The sequence below is a fragment of the Trichechus manatus genome, unplaced genomic scaffold (assembly GCF_000243295.1).
Source record: "Trichechus manatus latirostris isolate Lorelei unplaced genomic scaffold, TriManLat1.0 scaffold00030, whole genome shotgun sequence".
Taxonomy (NCBI): domain Eukaryota; kingdom Metazoa; phylum Chordata; class Mammalia; order Sirenia; family Trichechidae; genus Trichechus; species Trichechus manatus.
In genome coordinates, this window is record NW_004443966.1 from 20,258,059 (window position 1) to 20,280,798 (window position 22,740).

Genomic DNA, 22,740 nt, shown 5'->3' on the forward strand with positions numbered 1-22,740 from the left:
AGGCCTGCAGCTCTGAACCTAGTACCTGGACAACAGAAGATATTTCGAAGAGTTGCCTTGTCCAGGGGTCCCACCTGCCATTCACTCTTCTGCGTTCAACCTCCTGTTGCAGACCAGCCAGAGAGCCGGCGCTAGATGCAGCAGCATCTTGACTTCCCCCCTGGCCTGTCGCTGGAAGCACGTCAGCCCCTACCCCTTAGGACCACTTCCATCCTCCCACATCCACCAGACATTAGGACCAGACTTGTCTGAAAATGTCTTTTTATTTAAGCACAAAAATTGAGATAAAACATATACATTTGTATGTACATGGAGGAAAAAATACCAGAAAGGAGTACAAAACCTTGGCCACTGTCATCATCATTCAGTGGCTCTGGGGCTGAGTGGGCTAGCAGCCTTAGGGCTGCCTCAGGGTGGGTGGGCCCCAGGTCCCAGAGGCAGGGGCTGGCTAACTTTTTTGGGGAAGCCCCTCAGCCCACACACCATGCAGGTTCTAACCGTGGACTCCTAGGCTCATAGCACAGTGACACACCTCCTGGGGAGTCCCCAGGATGAGTCAACAGTGACCTAGATTCTACTGGAGGTGTGTGTATATGTGGGGGGGCCCTGCAGGATTAGTCTGGAGCCTTCAGAAAGGTGGCTTGTCAGACCAGCCAGAAGGGTGCAGTTCTGGGCTGACTCACCCTGCCCTCCTCAAAGGTCACACAAGCTGGATGTTGCTGATGGGGGGTGGGGGTGGGGATGGTGGTTAGAATCTGAGGCCAAGGCAAATGGCAGCTGTCCCACATGAGGAGAGGCAGTCAAAACAAACAAGCCCAAAGAAACCACACCAGGATAGTCAGACACCACCCTCCTGGGTAGAACATCGTGGGTCAATGTCCTCTATCCCTCCCCTTCCCATCCCCTAAATCCCAACTCCATTGCACATTCAGTAAGTCTGAAGCAGGAAGGGCTCAGGGAGGGCCCCAAAGGGCTCTAAGGCACAAAGTGTTGCCCATACCAGGAGGGTACCAGGGGCCTAAAGGGCTATGAATCTGTGAGAAAAATGAGGCAGAGGTGAGGCTAGTCAGGCTAGAGGCTCTGGAAGCCCAGAGACCATCCCAGAGCAATCTGGGGAACAGAGTTGACCACCTGTCCAGCCTGCAGCTCCTCCACAGTGGTGCCCTTGAGAGGCTACCCAGCCTGGGCAGGAAGGAAGGGCAGGACTGTGAAGGCCACAGGCTGGGTCTGTGGAGGGAGAAGTGGAGTCCCAGGACCCTGGAAGAGATAACACTCCAGCTGAGGTTGGCCCATGGCAGCCAGTGATCCCAAGTGGTATGTGTGTGTGGTGGAGGGGAGAGGCTTTAGTTCCACTGCTTCCAAAGAGACAACAGAACCCTACCAAACCACCACCAGAGAAAGAAAGACTTTTTTTTTTCTTTTCTCTTGTGTAAAAATAAGTCCCTTCCTCCCTCACCTCCCCTCAGGTGGAAGGGAGAGCTGGCTGCTGAGGAAGGAGGAAGAGCCATGGCAAGACCCTCCTCAGGTCTGTGCTGGGCATAACCATCATATAAGGCACCCACGGAAAGTGCAGCTCAGAAGGCAGGTGAGAGAAAAAGCTGGGGCAGAGGGAGGAGAGAGCCAGGAGGGCTAATTCTCTTGGAAGGCCCCTTGGGCAGCAGATGAGGCAGCGCTGCGGAAAGTCCTGTTGCTGAAGATGCCCTGGGAAAACTCCACCTGGGCCTGCTGAAAGCTGGCCCCGGTTCGGCGGTATAGAGAGTGCACCTGGGGAAAGAGGCAAGCATGAGAGGCACCACCAGGTACCTAGCCATCCAGGCTATACTCCCAAAGGGGCTACCAGGAAGCCAAGCCCACCAACCTACACCCAGAGCCTTGGAAGCCACTGGACATTTTGGGGCCCACGAGGCCTGACTGCAGTGGTGAAGAACATCCCCATGGTGAAGGCAGCTGCTATTGGCCCAGCCCCCTCTTCCCCCAACTCACCCGCTTCAGGAGGATGACTGCAAGCACGGCACAGAGGGTGAAGAAGCCAGCCACCACTATCATGATGATCAACACGGGCAAGTGGTTTTCTACACTTAGGACTGCGAGCCAACCACTACAAAGGGAGGAAGAGGCCAGAGCGGGCGTAAGCGGGCTCCTCTCCAAGCGGCAGCTGTGTCCTACCCACCACCTGGACATTTCCTGGCAGCACTGAGCCCTGTGGGCCAGAAGCTCTTGGCCTGTGAGAAGCCAGGCCTCTTTGAGCATATGGGGCCTCAGAGATGGATTCACATGGGAATCCTGGGGCCACGGGAAGTATGGGAGGGAAGATGTGGCTGCTGCCCTCAGAGTCAGGAGTAGCACTGGACTGGGCCTTTTCCTGCTGCTTGGGAGTGGAGGAAGGCCTGGCTACTCACTCCTGAGGGCCTGCCCTCTGGGAAGGAGCACCAGTGGCCAACCCACTGCACTCCCCGTGCCATCTCACTCGTCCCCGCAGAGCCCAGGGACAGCCCCTCTGCCCTCACCCCTAGCTCTACCTTCAGTCAGTCATGTCACTCACTAAGCCCCAGTATCCTCATCTGTAAAAGGGGATAATATCCTCACACTTCCCAGTTTCCGAATTTACCTCAAAGCTACAGTAATCAAGTGGTACTTGGCATAAGGACAGGCCTACAGATCAACAGAATTGAGAGTCTGAAAACAAACCATACATCTATGGTCAAATGATTTTTGACAAGAGTGCTGAGTCCACTCAGTGGAGGAAGAATAGTCTCTACAACAAATGGTGGTGGGACAACTGGATAACCGCATGCTAAAGAATTAAGTTGGAGTCTTAACTCACACCACATACAAAAAATAACTCAAATTAGATCAAAGATCTAAATGTAAGAGCTAAAACTATACAACACTTAGAAGAAAATAGAAGGGTAAACCCTCATGACCTTGGATTTGGCAATAGTTTCTTAGATATGACCAGAAGCACAAGCAACAAAAGAAAAAATAAATTGGAATTCATCAAAATTTAAAACTTGTGTATCAAAGGACACTATCAGGAGAGTGGAAAGACAACCTACAGAATGGGAGAAAATATCTGCAAATCATACGTGTGATGAGGGGTTAGTATCCAGAATATATAAAAAATTCTTACAATTCAACAACAAAAAAAAAACCCAATTTAAAAATGGGAAAAGGACCTGAATATACATTTCTCCAAAGATAAACAAGCAGCCAGTAAGTATATGAAGATGTTCCATGTCATTAGTCATTCAGGAAATGCAAATCAAAACCACAATGAGATACCACCCACTAGGATGGCTATAGTAAAAGAAAATGGAAAATAAGTGTTGGTGAGGATGTAGAGAAATTGGAATCCCTGTGCATTGCTGGTGGGAATGTAAAATGGCACAGCTACTGTGGAAAACACTTTAGCAGTTCCTCAAAAAGTCAAACAGAATTATATGATCCAGCAATTCCATTCCTAGGTATATACCCCAAGAATTGAAATAGGTATTCAAACAAAAACTTGTACATGAAAATTCACATCAGCACTATTCACAATAGCCAAAAGGTAGAAACAACCCAAATGTCCATCAACTGATGAATGGATAAAACAATGTTGTCTATTCATACAATACACCATTATTTGGTCATAAATTGGATTGAAATACTTACACGTGCTACAACATGGATGAACCCGGAAAATGTTATGCTAAGTGAAAAAACTCAGACACAAAAGACTATATATTATCCAGTGTAAGCAAATCCATAGAGGAAAACAAGCAGAATAGCACAGGCTGAGGAGGAGGGAATGGGAAATGAGTGCTTACTGGTAGAGAGTTTTCTTTTGGGAGCTGGACAGAGGTGGTAGTTGCACAACGCTGTGAAGGTACGAAATGCCACCAAACTGTACACTTCAACACGGTGAAAATGGTAAATTTTGTTATATATATTTCACCACAATAAAATAAATAAAAAATAGAAAAAATAACAAAAAAGGTGGAAATAATATCACCTATCCAATTTCCTAACGTTATGAGGTAAGATGAGAAAATGATCACAGAAGGCTCCAGAGAGGCATTAAGAGACGAGTCTGCAGAGTCCAGCAGTGAAGGGCAGCGCTAGAACAGAACCCAAGTCTCCCATTCCCAGCCAAGGGTGCAAACATCAGTAGTTGTTAATCATAGCCTGTCTACCAGGATCTTGTAAGTAATGAAATTAGGTCGCGGTCAAAGAGAAAGGGCCAAACTAGAAAGAGCAAGGGAAGAAGTGGTTGGTGGGAGGGCAGCATGCACATGCTTGGAGTGCAGGTCAGTCAGTCCTCTCCCCACCGCTCTGGACTTGCCGGCTCTGGTGGAGGAATGGAACCAAAATAGCGCAGCCCTTCCAGGCTCAGGCTTTCAGCCAAGAGCCGACCTGACCCTTCTGCAATGCTCTGTGTGCACTGGGGCAGAAAGGAAAACATCAGCTGTCAGCTCTTCTTTTTGAGACTAATTTTGAGCTAAGAACTGCAGTGCCCGAGAAACTCGAGCCAGCCTTATGCTCAAAGAGGGTGGCAAGAAGCAGCCTCTTTGGGCAAGGCTCAGGCTCCATCTATTGAGTTACAGGACCCCTGAAAAAAGTCACACTGGGGCCTGTGAAAGTAGCACCAGCCTCGAGGTGGGTGTGGCAGGAGAAAAGGAGGGGGTTGCAATCCAGTGCAGGGCACAGCATTGGTAGCCTAAGGACTTAGGCCATGTTCACCCACGACATTTCAGAAAACGTGGAGAGCAAGGCAAGACAGTGAGTGGCTACTGGTGAGGAACTGGGCACCCCCGTGTATAGCTTGGCTCACAACCAAGCTGGTCTACCCACCCTGCTCCCTGCCATGGTGGAAGAAGGGTCATCTGGTAGCTGGGAAACAAGGTGAGAGAGGCTGAGCCCCATGTCCAAAGCATAATTGCCTCTGTGCTGCCCCAGGCCTCACCTGTTCCCCAGATTCGGGAAGCCGATCACCTGGATGATGTAGACCCCTATTTGACAAAAAAATACAAAGAAGAACACGAAGAAGCTGAAAGAGTTGTCTGACCTGTGGAGAGAGCAGGAAATGAGAAGTCACCAGAGGGCCTGGGCCACGTACCTCTGCACTCCTCACTGGATATGAGAGCTGCAGAACCTAGGAGTCAGAAGGCAGGACGGGGGAGTAGGCAGAGCTCAGGGGACCAGCCACACTGTCCAGGAGGACATACACACACAGACACCCACCACCAGAGTCAAGAAGGGCTTGCCCTTCACTGCCTTCCGATTTACAGCTCTTCCAATCAAAGAGCTGATAAAAGTCCATCCCCCAGAAGACAATATAAAGAGCTTAACCTCCATCTCCCAGAGCATTTATTTGCATTTCGTAACAGGCAAAAAAAATTCTAAGCCAGAGGCATAAATCTCTAACAATAAAACTACAGGCCTAGGTAGAGGACAAAGGTATTTGGGGGAGTAGGGAACACCAGATAGAATTCCTAAAGGGCTGGGCACCTCCATCGGTGTGTCCTTGAGGCCTAGAACATAGTGAGGGCGCAGGTCCCCTTCTGAATACACGGGATTGGTCAGCCGCTGCGCCCCCCCCCCCCCACTTCCCGTGGCCCACTGGGCTCCCATCCCTGGAAGCATCAGCTCTTACGTACAATTCCAGAACCCCTAGGGATGTGTAAGGATTCACTAATGTGGGGAAGCGGAGGGTGGGGAGGGGAGGGAAAGAGGTGCATAATAAGAGTGGACAGATAAAGCCACTGAGAGCACCCATACAGCTCTTATCAGTGAGGCATGCCTCAGTCCTCAGAAGGGCCCCCACCCTCTCAGTGACTGGGATCTCACCCATCAGACAGACTGGGAGCAGCAGAAGAGCAGGTAAGGCTCCTGATCCCTCTCTCTGGGTCTCCCGTGCCTAGTCCAAGGACAGGATCCTGATCCCTGTCTGCTCTGGCTATTGGTGGGAATGGGAAAGTGAATTTCCCCACCATTCTGTTCTGCGCCAAGACTAGGATGGGGTCCCAGGGCTTATGGCCCTAGGCTTGCTACCTGCAATGCTAGCCATACACTTACCCTTGCTCCAGCCCACTCACCTGAAGGCCTTATAGATGGGTCGGTACCAACAAAGGAAGGCACAGGGGGTGAAGATCAGAAACCACAAGATCGAGAGGCCAAACTGCATTCCCTTGGAAGTGTCAACTGTGAACCAGGCCAGGCAGGCAAGCAGGTTCAGAAACAGAGTCACTGAATGCACTGCGGAGGGAGGAGGGGAGAGAGAAATGAGCTTGCACCAGGGTGGCTAGCTCCCAACATGTTAAACCACCCCCTGGGAGAGGAAATGGGGTCCATGCTGTGAGGGCAGCAGCAGAAATAGTAGATGGCTCTAGGCAGGGTCACCTACCAAATCCTAGCTTTCTGGGATCTCAAAACTGAGGACCAAACAAAGTTCCTAAGAAGGGCTGGGAGAGCTCAAGTATTTGTGGGGAGGGAGGGATGCAGACCCAGGTCTGATTCTTGGGGAATGAAATCTTTCAGCAACTCTTTTCTTTGGCCCCAGTGACTCACAACAGAACTACAGGAAGAGTCTTTTTTGCTCACCCCGAGGAGCCTAGGGGCCTATAGAGAAGGCCTTCTCCTAAGGGAGGCACTTTAGTACAATGAGCTCCCCAGGAAGTTCATCTGGCTAATCCTACCCTACCTGATCTGTGGTGTGGACTCTCCCCTTGCAAGGAGGTTCCCAGGACAGGGAGCAGACTGGGAAGGCCAACTCTGCAGATGGCTGGAGTCTGCAGAAAGCTAGGAGGAAGCTTCCCACACCAGGGAGGAGCAAGCAGAGGACAGAGGGCTCTCAAGTCCCACCCCATTTCACCCTTGGGCTCCGAGAGGCAGGAGCCGGACTCACACATCCAGAGATAGTAGAGCATCTTGCATATCCGCTGGTAGTCGGCAGGGATCTCTGTGGAGAAATCCTGGTAGAAGCAGGGCTTGACAGGGCACCAGAAAGGTAGTGGCGGCCAGTTGTTGTCTCTCACTGTGTGGAAAGAGGAGAGTGGAGACGAGGTGAGGGCCCAACCTCAGAAGGAGCATGGAGGTGCGCACATGCTGGCCCAGTTTATGAGCCAAACCAGGGATGACAGAGGGGCTCCTGTAACCAGGACTCAGGGGTCTTCACGGAGCATAGAGTGGGACAGGAAAAGGGCGATGGGACACAAGGAGACAGTGATGCTCACTCCAAGACAATGGACCCACATGCACTGTGAAATACAAAGGGCAAAACGGCATACAGGGTTATTTTTATTAACAACCAGCCCATAAACATAACAGGCATCATCATCACGAGCAAGGAATTGTGGCATCAGTGCCGTCAGTCCATCAAAGAATCAAAGAATTTTAGAGCTGGGAAGGGGCTCAGAAATAATCTGCATCCTTCAGGACTCCATTACAGGTCTTCTGACTTCCAACTGGTTGTTCTTCCCCAGGACCAGCATGTTCTAAGGTGGTCAAGAGCTCAGCCAAACCTGTGAGGCTGCCCCAGGAACAAGTAGGTTCAGGGTCAGTGCTGGGAGTGCCCTCCCTGCAGGGCTCAAGAAACTCTCCTGCCCCAGGACACAGGCCCCAGGGACCCCAGCAGCCTCCCTTACCGCTTAAGTTGGCCACAGTGTTCTGCAGCTCCCGCTCCTTGCGTTCCAGCTCAGCCGCTTTCCTGTTCAGCTCTTCCTGCTGGCGAAGCAGGCCTGCCTGGGCTGCAGAGGCTATGGCCTGGAGGGAATGAGGGCAGAGGGCACAGCCGGGCACAAGAGAGAGGGACAGTGTCAGCATGGGCAGGAAGAGGAGCTTTGCCCCATGCAGGAGAGCTGCTGGGAGTCCCAGATGCAGTCCAGGCCCCACAAGAGTGTCTTGGGCACCAAGGTCCCCCGCAGGGAGGCCAGGGTGACCTGTCTCCCACTGCCCCCACCACCTCTAGCCCCTTAGAATCACCAGAGCACCCCTCTCCCCTTCACCCCTGAGCTTGAGAAAGGAGAACTATCCTTAGTGACTTTCCCTCTTCTCCCCTACACTGGAATCCAGGCAACATCCAGTTACAGTGACGCAAATGGAAGGGGACCTCCCAAGAGTCAGTCTATAGCCAGAAACCAAGACTCAAGCCTCCTTTGAAGAACTTGGAGGGCAAGAGTGTGAGGGGGAGCAGTGCAAACCAGCTAATAGTGAGTGGGGAAGGAAGAAAGACACTTGAAGGTGGACATGTGTACCTGAGCCTTGGGGATTTTGTATTCAAGCACCCCCTGCCATACCCCCGGCAGCACCTCCTGAGGGCTACCTGAACTGAGGGGTTCACCTGAGCCGTGACTGGCTGCTGCCCAGGACAGCCTCTTAGGCTTGGCCCTGCTCTGCCTGGCTTTCATCACTTGCAGAGTTCCAAGCTTTATCCACTCTCCAGGCTGTGCAGGGCCTCTGGGTGAGGTGACCAAGGGACTGGAAGTGAGGCTGAGCAGAATTGGTCCCAGGGCCCGGACATTCCAGCCAGGGCCCTGCTCCTATGGGGTACTGCAGCTGTTTGGACTGGGTTCCTCCTGAAGAAGGATCTAGTTATTTTTAGGGAACTCATATCAAACTGGTCATCTTGTACGGTGACAGGCCAAGCATATGTATGTACACGTGTATACACACACACACACACACACACAAACACACACAGCCTCTCCACAAGCACTTCTCCAAAGAGCTAAGCATGCCTTTGGGATGTACGTTTCAGGCATTAGGGGCAGCAGCAGGGCCAGAATTGACTGCACTGAACTACGCTGAGCATCTTAGCCCCCTCTCCCCAGCTCTGTGACTTCAGTTTAGTGGGACCCAGGTCCCTGCAGCCAACCACCCAGCAGAACAAGAAAGGCTCACCTCACCTCCACAGGTTCTAGAGTCATCGGAGGGGCAGCACTTTCACCGCAAGCCCAGCCAGACCCTGGGAGCAGCCTGGAGCCTGCTAGGGTCCCAGCCCTGCCTGGAAGGCTCCAGGTGCCTTGCCCTCCCTTGTGCTCATCTACACTTTGCCTACCTTCGAAAGCTTTCGCATGTAGCTGTCTCTGAGAATACTATCTCCTCCTAGCAGCATCTGCCTCTCTGAGCGCTCGCTCACTGCCAGGAACCTGGTAGGCAGGAACTTGCTGGCCTGTCTAAGCAGGAGCTGCAACACACATCTCCACTGTGGGTCTCGCTCACCAAGACAGTGAGGAATGTGGGGGTGGGCAGCAAGGCGGTGGATGGAGGGCGGGCATACAGCAGACAAGATCCACAGTGAAAGGACAAGGAAAAGAGGAAGGCAGGCAGGTATACATGAGGTAAGGAAGGAAGGGATTCTGGGCCCTGAGTGAGAGAGAACAAGCCAAAGGCTCAAGCAGGTTCCAGAGCGGCACAGCAGAGGCAAACGCTCTTTCTGAAGATACCAAGGACCGCAGCCTGGTGTGGGGCTTTTTTTTTTTTATGGTGGTGGTGCATGATTTGGGGGTCAGGGGGAGGTATCAGTTGGCTGGGCAGTTCCTCCACTTTAAAGATTAAAGTGACCAGGTCCAAAGAAACTAGCAAGAGGACCCTTGAAGGGGAGCCAGAGATTAAGGTCCACTGCCTGCCCCCAACCTCAGGGCTCAGCTGCTGGTCTGGTGCTTCCCTCACAGGAGAGGAGGGGCCAAAGGGCTCTCTGTCCACAGTACCTGGGGGGTTGGCTGGGCTGGTTCCACCGAAGGCTGGAGAACTGCTGGCTGTGAGGACCCAGGGTGCTGTGTGACTGGAACAGTTGTTGCTGCATTTGTCTGAGAGGGACAGACAGAGGAGGGATGAGTGGGGCAAACACGTAGCAGGGTGAGCAAAGTTCCAGGTCTGATGCCCAGGAGCACACAGGTTGCCGGGCCTTGGCCCCTGCCACTTCTCGCCCAATCTGATGCCTAACCCAGCATCCCTGGGCCTCACCGAATCCAGAGCGCTCTCCTCTCCCTTCCTCAGGATAGGCTGCTCTCCTCAGGGAGCGGCCCAGATCATGGATCCCAGGGGGAGAGTTTCAGAGAGCCCTTAGTGACTTCCTCCTCCTCACCCCCACCTGAGTTCACTTTAGGACTTTGAGGGCTGCAGCTCCTCAGAGCTGTCTCCTTCTCTGCCAAGATTCCTTGCCCCAAAGACCCAGCACCACCCAGAGGACCAGGGGACTCAGCAAGAGAGCATGCTCACCAACCTCTGAGAAGGGGTTGAATTCAGCCAGGCCACCCTGCGGGGCACTGGTCAGCTGGGTCACAGAGGGATCCTGAGAAGCCAAAGAAAACAGAAAAAAAAGAGCCATTTAGACACTGAGGACAAATGAACCCTGGGGGGTGGGGGGTGGGGGTGGGTAGGATCACCATCTCTTGGCCCCTCCTGGGACCTGGGTTCTGACTCTAGACCCTACTGAGTATTTGCATTTCTAACGAGTTTCCTGCTGAGAACTTGCATTTCCACCCCATATATACTGAATCAGAATCTACATTTTAACAAGGTCCCCAGGTGATTCTTATGTATAACCGCCTGGGAAGTTATCAGAAATGCAAACTCTCAGCAGGGAACTCGTTAGAAAAGCAGCAGAGATTTGAACCGGACCAGACAGGTTCCAAGGTTCCGAGCCCTGCTGGGGCCAGCATGCAGTTCTGATGACACCTGGCTGAAGTGAGGCTGCTGACTGTCCTTTCCAGTGCCCTGACAAGCCTCTCCTGAAGGCACCTCTGCCTGGCCCTAGCCACACCACAGCTGCAGTCTCTCTCCCTTTCTGGAACATGAGAGGGTTCAGCCCAGGTGACTTCTCAGGAGCGACACAGCCAGCTTTGCACTTGGAGGGAGGCCTGGGAGCAGACACTAACAAGTTCTTGTTCGTGCCCTTTACAGAGTTCAAACATAGTATTTGCCTCCAGGGAGTGTTTTCTTTTAGGGGTGAATGGGGTGGTGAGGGTGGAGACTTTTCACTTTATAACCTTTCTGTATGGTTTTATTTCTTAGCTAACAAAAAGCATTTATTCCTCTTATTTTTTAAAGGTCGGCTCAGGGCTCTGGCACACAGGCCTGCTGCTGGCTGTCCACGCTTTCCTCCTAAAAGCAGGCAGTACTTGCCACGAGTAGAAATGTGAAGGGCTCAAATGGAAATCCAGGAAAACGTTTATGGCTTTTTTTTCCCCCATGGATTCTTTTTTTTTAAAAGAAAAAAAAAAAGCAAAACTGTTCTCAGAACAGTCTTTTCCTTAGTTTTCAATCCTCCATTCCCCTCTGATCTCCACCTGAGGCCAGGCCTTCCAGCCCAGGGCCTCTTCACCCAAGCCTCCCTCTTCACCCAAGCAGCCTTCCTGCTGGCCTGGGGCTGGCTTGTCTTTACCCTTTCCTGTAACAGGCATGGAGCTCAGGTCCAGCTCAATAGGCATGCCTGGCTTGGGAGGAACAGCCATGAAGGGCAGGCAGACTGCCACCGGACTCTGCCAACCCTTATTACAAGGCCTCAGGGAACTAGCCCCAGGGAAGAGTATGCTCCCCTGTTCTCAACACCTTGCCCCCTTCAGCACTCATTCAGCTGCTCAGGGGCAGCCTTGCCTCCACCAGGAAGCCTCCCCAGATTGAACCCTTAGACGCTGTTAAAATCAGATAGACCCTCAGAGATCAGCCCCTTCAGTTTACAGATGGGGAAAACAGCACTTGCCATGGTGGAGGAAGCAACTTGTCCTAGGTCTCAAAATGGGAGCTCCCTCCCTATTCTGAACATCCAGAGAGCTGAGGGTAGGCACTGAATGTGTTCTCTGACGTCTTCACACACACTATCTTCCCACCTGGGCCACCAGTTCTCCCCAGAGCCTACCCCAGAGCTGGGGACACAGCCGGACATCACTACCTGCTTCTGGACGGGAGCAGGGTCTTATCCTCTGCACCCTACTCCCCGCCAACCTCCTCTGCAAGACACCGCAGTCATGTCCTTTCTGTTGGACAACACTCCCTGCTCTGGTGGCTCCTGCAACTTGGACAGGGTGACAAGGTGAGGTTGGGGAGGCCACCTGGAGCTGGAGGGACTGGCCCTGAGGTTATATGCTGGCTGAACAACTGACAGTTTTCTCCCAGAATTACGCGGCTGGCCTCCTGCAAGGAGGATTTGGGGCCCAGTATCTGTTCCCCTACAGACTCCACAGACACCAAGCCCCAGGTGAGTGAGTGAGCTGAAGTCACTGAAATTAGATCCAACATGAGTCACTACAAGAGGGGAAGCAGAGAGGCAGCTCCGGGAGCAGTTTCAAGTGCTGGCATACACACACCTGGCCAAGGCACACACGGTTACTAAGCATCCCCCAGGCCCATAAAGAGGTATCATTCCCTTTTACCAATGTCAGGCAGAAGGAGATTCTAGGGATGGGGTTGGGGGATGGAGGGCTGACTACCCTGTCCACACTGATCCTTCCTCCTTTTTCTAAAATCTTGAAGACTTGGCCCCTGGACCCCTCACTGGGCTATCTCCACTAGAAAGCCGTAAACAGTTTGCAGCCAGACACATCGGTGCCTCATTCATATTTGTAGCTCCCTGGTGCTTATCAAGGCCCTGATGTAGAGCACAGCTCAGTAAATGCTTGAGAATAAACGCCTGCCTGCTGCAGCCCCTCCTCTGCTTTCTCTAGGCAGCACCGCCCAAATGCCAGGGCACAGAGAAACTGCAGCAGCAACCCTAAGGCCCAGAAGCACCTTGCTTGGGAAGAGGAGCCTAGAACACTCCATGGGGCCTGAGTACTCCCCATCTGAGGCAATGTGGACTCTTTCTATAAGATGTGGGTGGCTTCAAGAGAAGCTGAGTCCTGGTGAGAGAGTGAGGGAGAAAAAGAGGATGAACAAGAGAGCTGACGACTACTAAGCGTCTACTATGTGCCAGGCACACCACACACTGACATATAGTAAAAATCTAGCCACCCCAGAAGTGGCCGATATGTCAAGCTGCCAGGAAAGAAAGTTCTCCCAGCCACTGTCAACCTGGTTCCTCAAGAGAATTGATCCTAGCTGCCCTAAAGCATTCATTCTCTGTAATGAATTAACGTCTCCGCTGTGCACCAAAAACGGTGCTAGTTACCTTCCATCCTTGAGAGAGCTGAGAAAGCCATCACTCCAGTTTCTGTGTTCTGTGGCTCAGATAAGGAATCTGGCTGAGGATGGCAGTCTCCTTCTTCAACCCTCACAACTGCTCTGTGAGGGAGGAGTATTTATATTTTGTGGCTGGAAAAAGTCAAGCTCAGAGAAGGGAGTTAGTTTGCCCAAGATCTCAGGGGTAGTGGTTGAGCCAGATTCTGAATCCAGGTTTATCTGTCCCCAAAGACATGCAATTGTAAATCTGACAGGGTAAGGCCCAGGTCTCCCTTGGTTGCCAGAATATCCTTAAAGCCTAGGACAGCGCCTGACCAAATATGTGGCTGAATGAATGAACCTGCTCCAGAGGGACACTGACCAGGGCACTGAGAGCAACCAAGACGATGGCTGCTGCTCAGTTCTGGATGCCTGGCCTTCAAAGAGTTAGTTCTTGAGAACATCCTTGGTAAGACACATGCAAAGAGAGCCTTGCAAATAAGGACCATCAGTTCTTACTCCAAGTCACAAATAGGAAATCAACAGCATCAACCTTTCTTCTCACTCACCGAGCACCAACTGGCTCTTCAGTGGGCCAAGTAGTTGTTTAAAAGGAAGGTGAGGGCTAAGTTTCACCTATGAAGAAGTAACTTAAAACACACTCAGTGCACAAAGGACTCAGATACGCTAATGCCCTTTACTGGATTTATAACAAATAAAAAGCTCCTAAACTCAGTTCTTTTCACTCAGCAACAGTTACAAGCAGTTGCAAGGGATGCACCAAAATAAACAGGGCACGGCTCTTGCCCTCTGGAGTCACAGCATGGTAGGCGAGATAAGTGTTGTGCCAGGGACCACAGGTGAGGTGTGCACTGCCACAGAGCCCAGAGTCGGGTGAGAGTAGGAGGGAGAGGGAAGACACTGAGGAGGGTCAGGAGGAAGGCAGGGAAAGGTAAGAAAGGCCCCGGTCAGTAAGGCCCACCACAGCTCCGGGCGGGGGCACATTTCCCATCTAGCTGACTCTGAGGTAACAGAAGAGGCCGGCAGAGTTAGGCTGAAGCTCTGCCCTGAAGGGCCTTGTTTTTAAGTGGTTTAACATTCTCTTCCCATGTGTTTCACAGGCCTTGGCTGTGCTTGAGCTCTCTGTGACTTTCCCAATCTTGCACTCGACCCAAACTGGTAGTGTGGGGTTTACTTCAGGCCCCAAACACTTAATACCTCATGGACTAAGAAAACTCAAGGTCATTCTCTCTGGGAGGCAGAGAGCCAGCCATATTTTGGAATCTTTGGAGATGAGGCTGTGTATCATAGAACAAGAAAGGGTAATCATTCCCAGTGTGGCTGGCTGGGTCCCGAGCACACAAACAACCACAATTAACCTTGGTACTCCCAGAACCTGAGAGTACATCCCAAGGAAATTATGACAAAAACACGTAAAAACTGGCATCTGCAAAGGTATTCACTGCACCAGTGCTTATAATGGGGGGAAGCAAGAGACAACTTAAATATCCAGCAACAGAGAGCACAAGTATGTTTTGGTGCACATCCTCTCGATGGCTTAAATGGCCATTAAAAAAATCACACCTCTGGAAGACAGTCCAGCAATACTCAAACGGCTCTGCTACAGGAACGCCAAACGATGATTATGTAAAAAGCACATGTATAAAAAAGACTAGCAGGAAAACACATCAAAATAACAATGGTTACAAAAGACTAGTAGAAATATACACGACTTATCTTCTGTTTTCCAAATTTTCCATGTGATTATCTTATGTGTATTTATATTTTAAACACACACACATTTTTGAAAAGAGAGCAGGAGAACTAGGGCTTCAAACTGGTTCTGGTTCGACCCCCTGCTGAGAATTTGCTTTTCCATCCCCAGATATCCTGAATCAGAATCTACATTTTAACAAGACCCCTAGATGACTCTTAAGAATCACGCAAGGAGCTTGCTAAAATGGAGACTCTGATTCAGTATATCTGGAGTGGCAATGCAAACTGTCAGCAGGGGGGGTCGAACCAGAATGAACCAGTTTGAAGCCCTGGTGAGAACCCACCAAAGGAGCGAGGAGTATTCTCAGGCTTCCCTGCCACAAGCAGTGATGTACAGAACTGTCTAGAAACCTGTCCTGGCACTGGAGTTCTTTCATGCCCTGGCCCTAGTATTCCTGTAAGCACACTCTACCCTCAGTCAAACCAAGCCCCTTGCCATCTCCTCTCATCTTTGTCTGTCTGCTCCCTAAACAACCATTCCACACCAAACACTGGGCTAGGGGCACCAAGAAATGGCCCTGGCTCCTGCCCTCAAGAAGCAAAGAGTACAAGGATAAAAGAGACACCAGGGCAAGAAGGGACAGCACATGATCAATTCTGTGACAACAGGGAAAGGGCAAATGCAATGGGATCCCCCGGGGAGTGACTAAAGTGGTCTGGCGAGTCAGAGAAGGCTTTACTGAGGACGTATCTGAGCTGGATCTTGAGAGATGAAGGAAATGTAGCAAGAAGTAAAAAGGGAGACAAGAACAGCATTTGCAAAGACACAGGGCATGCACCTTTAAAAAGAGCTTACACGTGTTCAGGAAACAGGAGAAGGTCATGGAGGCTGGGGAGATGAGGATGTATAGAGAGAAAGGAGCCTGAGAAGAGGTTGGGGCCAGACTGGGGGGGTTTGGACTTTGCCCTGTGAACAATGGGGAAAAACTGGGGAGCTGTAAGCAGGGAGTGCGGCAATCACCGCTGCCAGCAGTGAGGAGGGTGCAATGAGCTGCGGAAAGATAATGGCAGGAAGACAGGCAGAGGACAACAAACAGTCCATGGGGGTGATAGTGAGGAGCAAGGCATCACGGCTGGGGATGGAGAAGAAGGGGTGGATTCCCGAGACCCTTCTCAGGTAGATGCCACAGGCACGGCAACTCTGAGTAGGTTGGGGAATGGAGGGACTGCAAGGCAAGAAGAGGACGGAAAGAAAGAAGTTGAATGACAGGGGTTGCTACCTTGGGTGACGGGTGAATAATGCCACCATTAACCAAGGTAAGTGATCACCGGAAGAGGAACAGATTTTTTCAGGGTGTATGTGTGTGCGGGAATAGGGAGAGAGTCTGAGAAGACACTGAGTCAGACTGGAGGTGCCTATGGAACATATCTGCTTGGATATGTCCAGCTGAGGGATGGAAATACTGGCTTGAAGCTCAGTAGAAAGGTGAGGGCTAGAGATCTAGATCTTGGGATCACTGGTATGCGGATGATATTCTGAAGTCTTGGGAGTGGAACAGAAGTGAAGAAGAAAGGTAAAAAGTGAGAAAAGTGCAGGGGACAGAACTCATGGACACCCCTAAATGTATGACAGGAAGTGAAAACAGGCTGGGAGTCCTTGATGTTAAAACAGTCAAGGATGGTGAGCATTTCAAACAAGCGTGTGTGTTTGCTGCAAGCAGCAGACATATCCCAGGCTCATGGCTCCCAAAGAGACCACTGCGTCTGAGAATGAGGAGGTGCCTGGGACAGCAGGAGAGGCCGTGGAGGCGACAGGTGGAACATGGGCATTCAGGGATGACAACATGGAGAAGTGACTTTTGGTTCTTGGTGCTCCTTCACCCGAAATAGCCTCTCTTCCCACCTGCCAGGCTTTCTGCTCTCAGCCCAAGCCCTTTCCACCACAGGGCTCTGCCCTTCCTCCTCAGATCCCTCACAGTTCTTTCTGGCAACTTCTGACTGCTCTTATCTTACCCACAATGTGGTGTCATTTATCAGCAAGCATTCCTTAGCTCTCCTGCCAGATTAGAAGCTCTGGCAGGCCACTGACCACATACTGTGCCCATTCACCTTCACCACCTACCCCCACCCCCACCCCGCCACACACACACAGCACCGCGGAGCGGAGGTGCTCAGTGATGCACACTAAACGTGTGAGCATATCAAAAGGGCACTTGCTGGAAGGGTCACGCCTTGCTAAAGTGCATGGCACTCTTCTCTGGGTGGGTGGCAATAGCCCTTCTTTGTCCTAGTTAAATATTACCATTTCTCTGAACACAAGATTATCCTACACCAAGTGGCTCCAAAGGAAACTTAATGGAAGTGTAGAGTCACAGGTCACCTGTCTTTAGCCAATGCTTCCTAACACTAGCCTGGCTCCAGGTGCCAACCCTAACGCCCCTACCCAAAGATGAGGGGTGAAAGGCAGGAAGACCCCACTGGGGCAGCTGTCTGTAGTCAGAGTTAAACTATAAGAACCTTCCATTTTCAAATTCCTTGAGACAATGCTCCTGCTCACGGGAAAAGTTCTATACCAGGTCCATCCAGCAGTTTTGAGAATTCTCAAAGCTATAATCAGGCTGGAGCTGACCCTCTCTGGGAAATGGTGAGGACTGGAATGTCTGTGCAGAAGTTCCTGGGCAAAACAAATGTTTAAGTGCTTGACTACTAACTGAAAGGTTGGTGGTTCAGACCAACTCAGAAGTGCCTCAGAAGAAAGGCCTGGTGAGCTTCTTCCAAAAAATCAGCTACTGAAAACCCTAAGAAGCCAGTTCTACTCTGACACACATGGCATCGCCATGAGTCGGAATTAACTCGATGGCAACTGTTTTGGTTTAGTTTTTTGGGTGTTTGTGCAGGAAATTTCGTGTAACTTTGTCACACCCAAATCACATTTCTGTGAGAGAAATGTTTTAAATTCTTGGGAAGCAGCCATACCACTGAGGTTATCTTTTACCTGCAAGGAAGCAATGTGTGAAAGTGATATTGTGTGATTTGGCAACCCAAGAACACTGAAAGGCTTTCTCTGTTCAGCACCATCACGTATTCCACTCTCTCCTTGAGATCAATGCTATCTGCCTGGGACAACTGTGCAGAAATGCTAAGCAAGAAAGCAGCCCTGGCATTTCCCCAGGTGGTCTGATTCTTAGTGGCCTGCTGAAAAATAAAATGGACAGTGCGACCCTTAGCCCCTTCACCACCTGACAAGACTTAATGAAAATAGTTTCAGGAACCCTGAAATCAGACAAAAGCAGGGATCCACATATCCTCAAGGTACAAAGCAGATGTGCCCTAATTAATACAGGGATTAGGGTGTGCCAGGGGAGGCTGTGAAATCCCAACACGTGGCTGGAGTTTCCTGCTTCCTCCTAGGAGTTTGGTAAGCCTCTGCTGCACTCTCGTGACTTAACTCTCTATTCACAGTTCCCGTACTTTCCAGGACATTTTAGAATAATCACAATTATACCTATTTCTAGGGAAGAGGTCATCAAAAGCACACGCCCACAGTGCAGGGTAGGGGACTGGTAAAGAACCAAACCAAATCTACTGACATCCAGTCGATTCTGACTTATAGCGACCCTACAGGACAGAAGAGAACTGCCCCAATAGGGTTTCCAAGGCTGTAAATCTTTACGGAAGCAGACTGCCGTATCTTTCTCCTGTGGAGCAGCTGGTGGTTTAAACTCCATGGATGCATTTAAGTTGATTTCCCTATCCTGGTAAGAGTTTTACAGGATATTACAAAAGTTAGCAGAAAAAGGGTTCCATGGCTGAATAACTTTGAGAAATGCTAGGTCAAATACAGCTGAACAAATGTTCTTCATTGTAGGATTTCTCAGAACCTTTAACAAACCAGTAGGCTTTGTCAATCTTCAAGAAAAATGGAATAGGTAGTAATTCCCAAACTTACTTGACCACAGACCCCTGAGTGCATTTCAGGACTGGTGTTACTCAGAACATAATGTGGCACATGCTGCTTTAAAGTGTTGTCTTAAAAAGCACAACAAAGCCTCTATTATTCTATCCCTACACACTAGGGAAAAAAATAGCCTAGCTAATACTAATTTACTTTTATCACTACCAGTACTCTCATTTCAACAATGGTGAGGATGATGATGTTGCATTTTTTCCTTAGCTGGCCTAACCCCAAGGCAGTTTAATACCAATGTATGAGCTTCAAAAACCTCTAAAACAACTCTGTCCTGGGAATGAGACCCAAGTCTAGGCCCTTTCCTGATGCAAATAAACTGGTGACTTTGGCAGGTGCCACCTCACTGGGGTCTTGGTTTCCTCATCTCTAAACAGTAGGGGTTAGAATAGGTTTCTGAGGCCGTTCCTAGCTCTAACAGTCAACCATGGACTCTGAATGCTATGTATATTTCTGTAACCCACCATTTCATGGGGTGAAGAAAAAAACGACTTTGCTACGAAGGCTGACTCAGTGTGACAGTTTCTAAGCCTATTGGCTCTCTACCTGCTGTCTCCTGAGCTCTGTGCCAACACCCTGGGTAAATGAAGCTGGGCTCACACCCAGTCACCCAGGGCTGCACCCTCCCAAAGACCCAGCCCTGGCAGTCGGGGAAGTAGATACTACCATCTCAAGGAGAGGGAGGGCAGCTCTGACCAGGAGAAAAAGCTCGGGGGCTTCACGTCCAAAGCTGCTTCCCCCACACAACCATGTGCGAAGAGGAAAAACCCAGCCCAGGGTAAGGAGGGTCAGAGTCACCAGCTCGCTTCTTCCCACACAGGATTCCCCACCAGTTGCTGCTGTTTATAGGACCACAGCTGCTTCCTGTCCTGCCATATCCTGGGGCTGCCTGACAGACAGGCTGTCTTGCTTCAATGCAGAAGTTACTTCTACCATAGTTTGCACAATCATTTCTGGGGCTGGAGATGTGGTCTGAGACTTTCAAGTAGCTACTAATATAGACCAGAACTCAGTCCAATTATCTTGCCCACTGTCAGCGTTGGGGACAAGCTCTCTGCATCTTTGGACAGCTGGCTGCCTGCCTAGCAGATAGCAGACGTTTTATTTCTGATTCTGACAGGACGAGGAAAAAAAAGGTAAATCATCACACATCCCACACACCAAAAGACTACATATATCCTTACTAAAACCCAAACTCCAGTATTATGCACCAATTTTGTAATCAAAGCAAAACAGTTACCAAAAAACACTGCAATTTTTTTTTCTTTACAGCTACTAGAGACGACCATCTTACATAAGAGACAAGGTCCTTGCAAAGATTCTGTCAAGAAGCATTAAGCTGCAAAAGAAATGCTCAGAATTCCCTGATGTTACAAGGAACAAGCTACCAAAAACTGCCTTGAGGGCTCCCACTGGATAAGTCACTCTGAGTCCAAGAAAGAAGCAAAATGCTTTCACTCTCCTGACAGCATATAATTATTTAAAGTCTCCTTTGTCTTTGATCGGGAAGGTTATGCTCTGACCCTTTGAGGGATTCAAGGTGGGAAAGCTCATGCTGTGAGTCGCAGGAAGAGCCCCTCCAAGCACTTCCCTTACACCTGCAGGAAACTCTGAAGCTGCCAATGACCAAAATAAAGTACCGAAGTACAGAATAATGTACCTGGTGACACCCTGACAGCAGAAACATCAGGGCTCATAAAGCACTGGTCAGCACAAGTAAGCTTCCCTAGAAGTGTTCTGAGTAGACAGGAAACAAGAGGCATAAGGAGCTTTTGAGCTAATAGGAGTCCCAGCCCTTCCTCATGGAAAGAGAACATCCCTGTGCTCTCAGCGCAAAGGCAGAAAAGTTTTGGCTTTAAGTAGGAAGACTGTCTCTTCCTTGATCATTTGTCCAAAAGGTCAGACCAGCTCATAGGTCAGTGCGTCTCAACTACCCTGTCAACACACATACGTCTCACACACAAGTCAGGTCAACATTCCTTTGTGCTTTGAGACTCTCAGAGCCCCCTCACTTCTCTTCCCTCCCTAATCTGGGTTCTTCCTATCTGGTCAAAATCCACTCCAGATTAGACCCATGACCAACGGGTGGAATTCTTATCCAGGCCAATTTTCAGCTTGGGCTACCTTCCCACCTTCTCCCAGCCTTCCTTTTCTGACGATTCTCAGGGGCTCTCCTATATGCTATACGTTAGTTTCGCTATTGCGGGGCGGGGAAGTTGGGCTTTTCCCAGGTTTCTCCATTCCATCAGAGGCTTCCATCTCTTCATTGTGTTGCTGCCACCCCCTCTCCTAAGGGGACTCAAGGCAGGTGACTCCTCTAGACTGCGGGATACGGTAGCAACATTTTCCCCTCAGGTGGTGTGACTTCTCTCGCTGACACTGGGGGAATCTCCTCGAGGGTGCGACCGTGCCTGATCCCGTCCCCCTCCCCAACAGAGCCCAGTGAGAGGGGCTACGTTCAGGGTGCTAAAAGACCCCGCCCCCTCCGCGGTTCCACCTGCTGCTAGTCTCGTCCCCCAAACGCTACGATAGGCCACTCCTCAGAGCTCGCTCTCCCATTGGGCAGACAGCCCGTCCCTCCTACGCCACGTCTCCGGGCGCCGGCGAAAGAGGCCCGGGCGGCGGCCCTTGGCCCCAGAAAGAGGTGTCAGTTGGGGGCTCTACCTGGAAGGGGTTCACGTCCATTGGGTCCGCGAAGGGGTTCGTGTCGAAGGCCGACATGGCAGTCGGGGGCTGACGGGCAAGCTCCGCGAGCGCTGCTGCTTCCCAGCACCCAGACCCAGCGACACTCTCGATGTAGACCCTCCACTTCCCGGAGCGAAGCAGCCGTTCTGGCGCAGGCGCAGCGTCCTCTCGTCAGGGGCGTGTTCCTGTGACGTCACAGAGGTCCGCTCTTCCCCCCGCCCCCGCGCAGGTCCAGCTCACACCAGTTGCTGCGGGTGTTGCGGGATCCGTTCTTCTTGTAATGCCTGTACTTCGGGGGTCGGGGCCGCGCAGAGGGATATAGGAGCCGAAAGCGGAGCTGGAGCCCTTCCCAACTGCATCTCGGTCTGATAGCTTCAAATTTTGTGTTTCTTAAGTATACTCCCCAAAGTGGGGCAGGAAACTTAGCCCCTTCACTTCCCTTGAGGCCAAGTTCCGGGAAGTCGGCCCTGGTCCCGTAAGAATTATGGACCCTAAAGGATAGTTGAGATTTAGAGTAAAAGAGCATAAAGCAACAGCATAGAGCTCTGCTCAGCTAAACCTCCTCCCTTGTTGAATGAGTGAGTCATGGGGGACAAGAGTGCAAGCCTACTTCCGCGTGATTGGGGGGATGGAGTTCCTGACCTGAGAGGCCTTCGCAGGACTAGGAAAGGGATCTGGCTGTGAGGGGGCTGAGTAGAAGGGTCCTTGGAAGCTGTGTTCTGAGAGAGAAAAACAGGACCCTACAGCTGCCTCCTACTGAGCTGAGCCCCCTGATGTCAGCAAGTTTCCCCATTTAGGGATGAGACTCTTTGGGCCCAGACAGGTTTAAGGCCTGAGGTGAGATTTCAACCTGGCCATCAAACATTTATTAAATGAATGGAGGAGTGAAGCAAAAGAGCTGTCAGCCTTGGGGGAGATGGGTGATTCACTCCCTACATCACACCTGTTGGCTGTGGAGTTTATTTCAATTCCTAGTGACCCCATGTAACAGAGTAGAACTGCTCCATTGGGTTTTCTTGACAGTAATCTTTCTTCTGTGGAGCCGCTAGATGGGTTCTAACTGCCAACCTTTAGGTTAGTGTTGTTGTGGTTACGAGCCATCCAGTCGATTCCGACTCATAGTGACCCTATGTACAACAGAACGAAACACTGCCTGGTCCTGTGTCATCCTCACAATCATTGCTATGTTTGAGCCCATTGTTGCAGCCACTGTGTCAATCCATCTCATTGAGGGTCTTCCTCTTTTTCGCTGACCCTGTACTTTACCAAGTATGATGTCCTTCTTCAGGGACTGA

At 50.8% G+C, this 22,740-nt stretch overlaps 1 protein-coding gene across 2 annotated transcripts; it reads right to left on the reverse strand.

Annotated features, from left to right (window-relative positions):
- Nucleotides 1–108: 108 nt before the first annotated feature.
- SCAMP2 (secretory carrier membrane protein 2) lies at nt 109–21,599 on the reverse strand. 2 transcript variants are annotated; one of them, XM_023729830.1, is made up of 10 exons: nt 21,425–21,552; nt 10,205–10,273; nt 9,690–9,788; nt 9,038–9,166; nt 7,626–7,743; nt 6,887–7,015; nt 6,078–6,237; nt 4,946–5,047; nt 1,984–2,098; nt 109–1,764 (listed from the first exon to the last, which is right to left on the reverse strand). In XM_023729830.1, exons 1-10 carry the CDS (start codon nt 21,479–21,481, stop codon nt 1,630–1,632), a joined length of 1,113 nt encoding a protein of 370 aa, XP_023585598.1. In that variant the 5' UTR covers nt 21,482–21,552; the 3' UTR covers nt 109–1,629. The 2 variants fall into 2 exon arrangements, with proteins under 2 accessions (XP_023585598.1, XP_004374810.1); XM_004374753.2 differs by lacking the exon at nt 9,038–9,166 and having other exon boundaries at nt 21,425–21,599.
- Nucleotides 21,600–22,740: the final 1,141 nt, after the last annotated feature.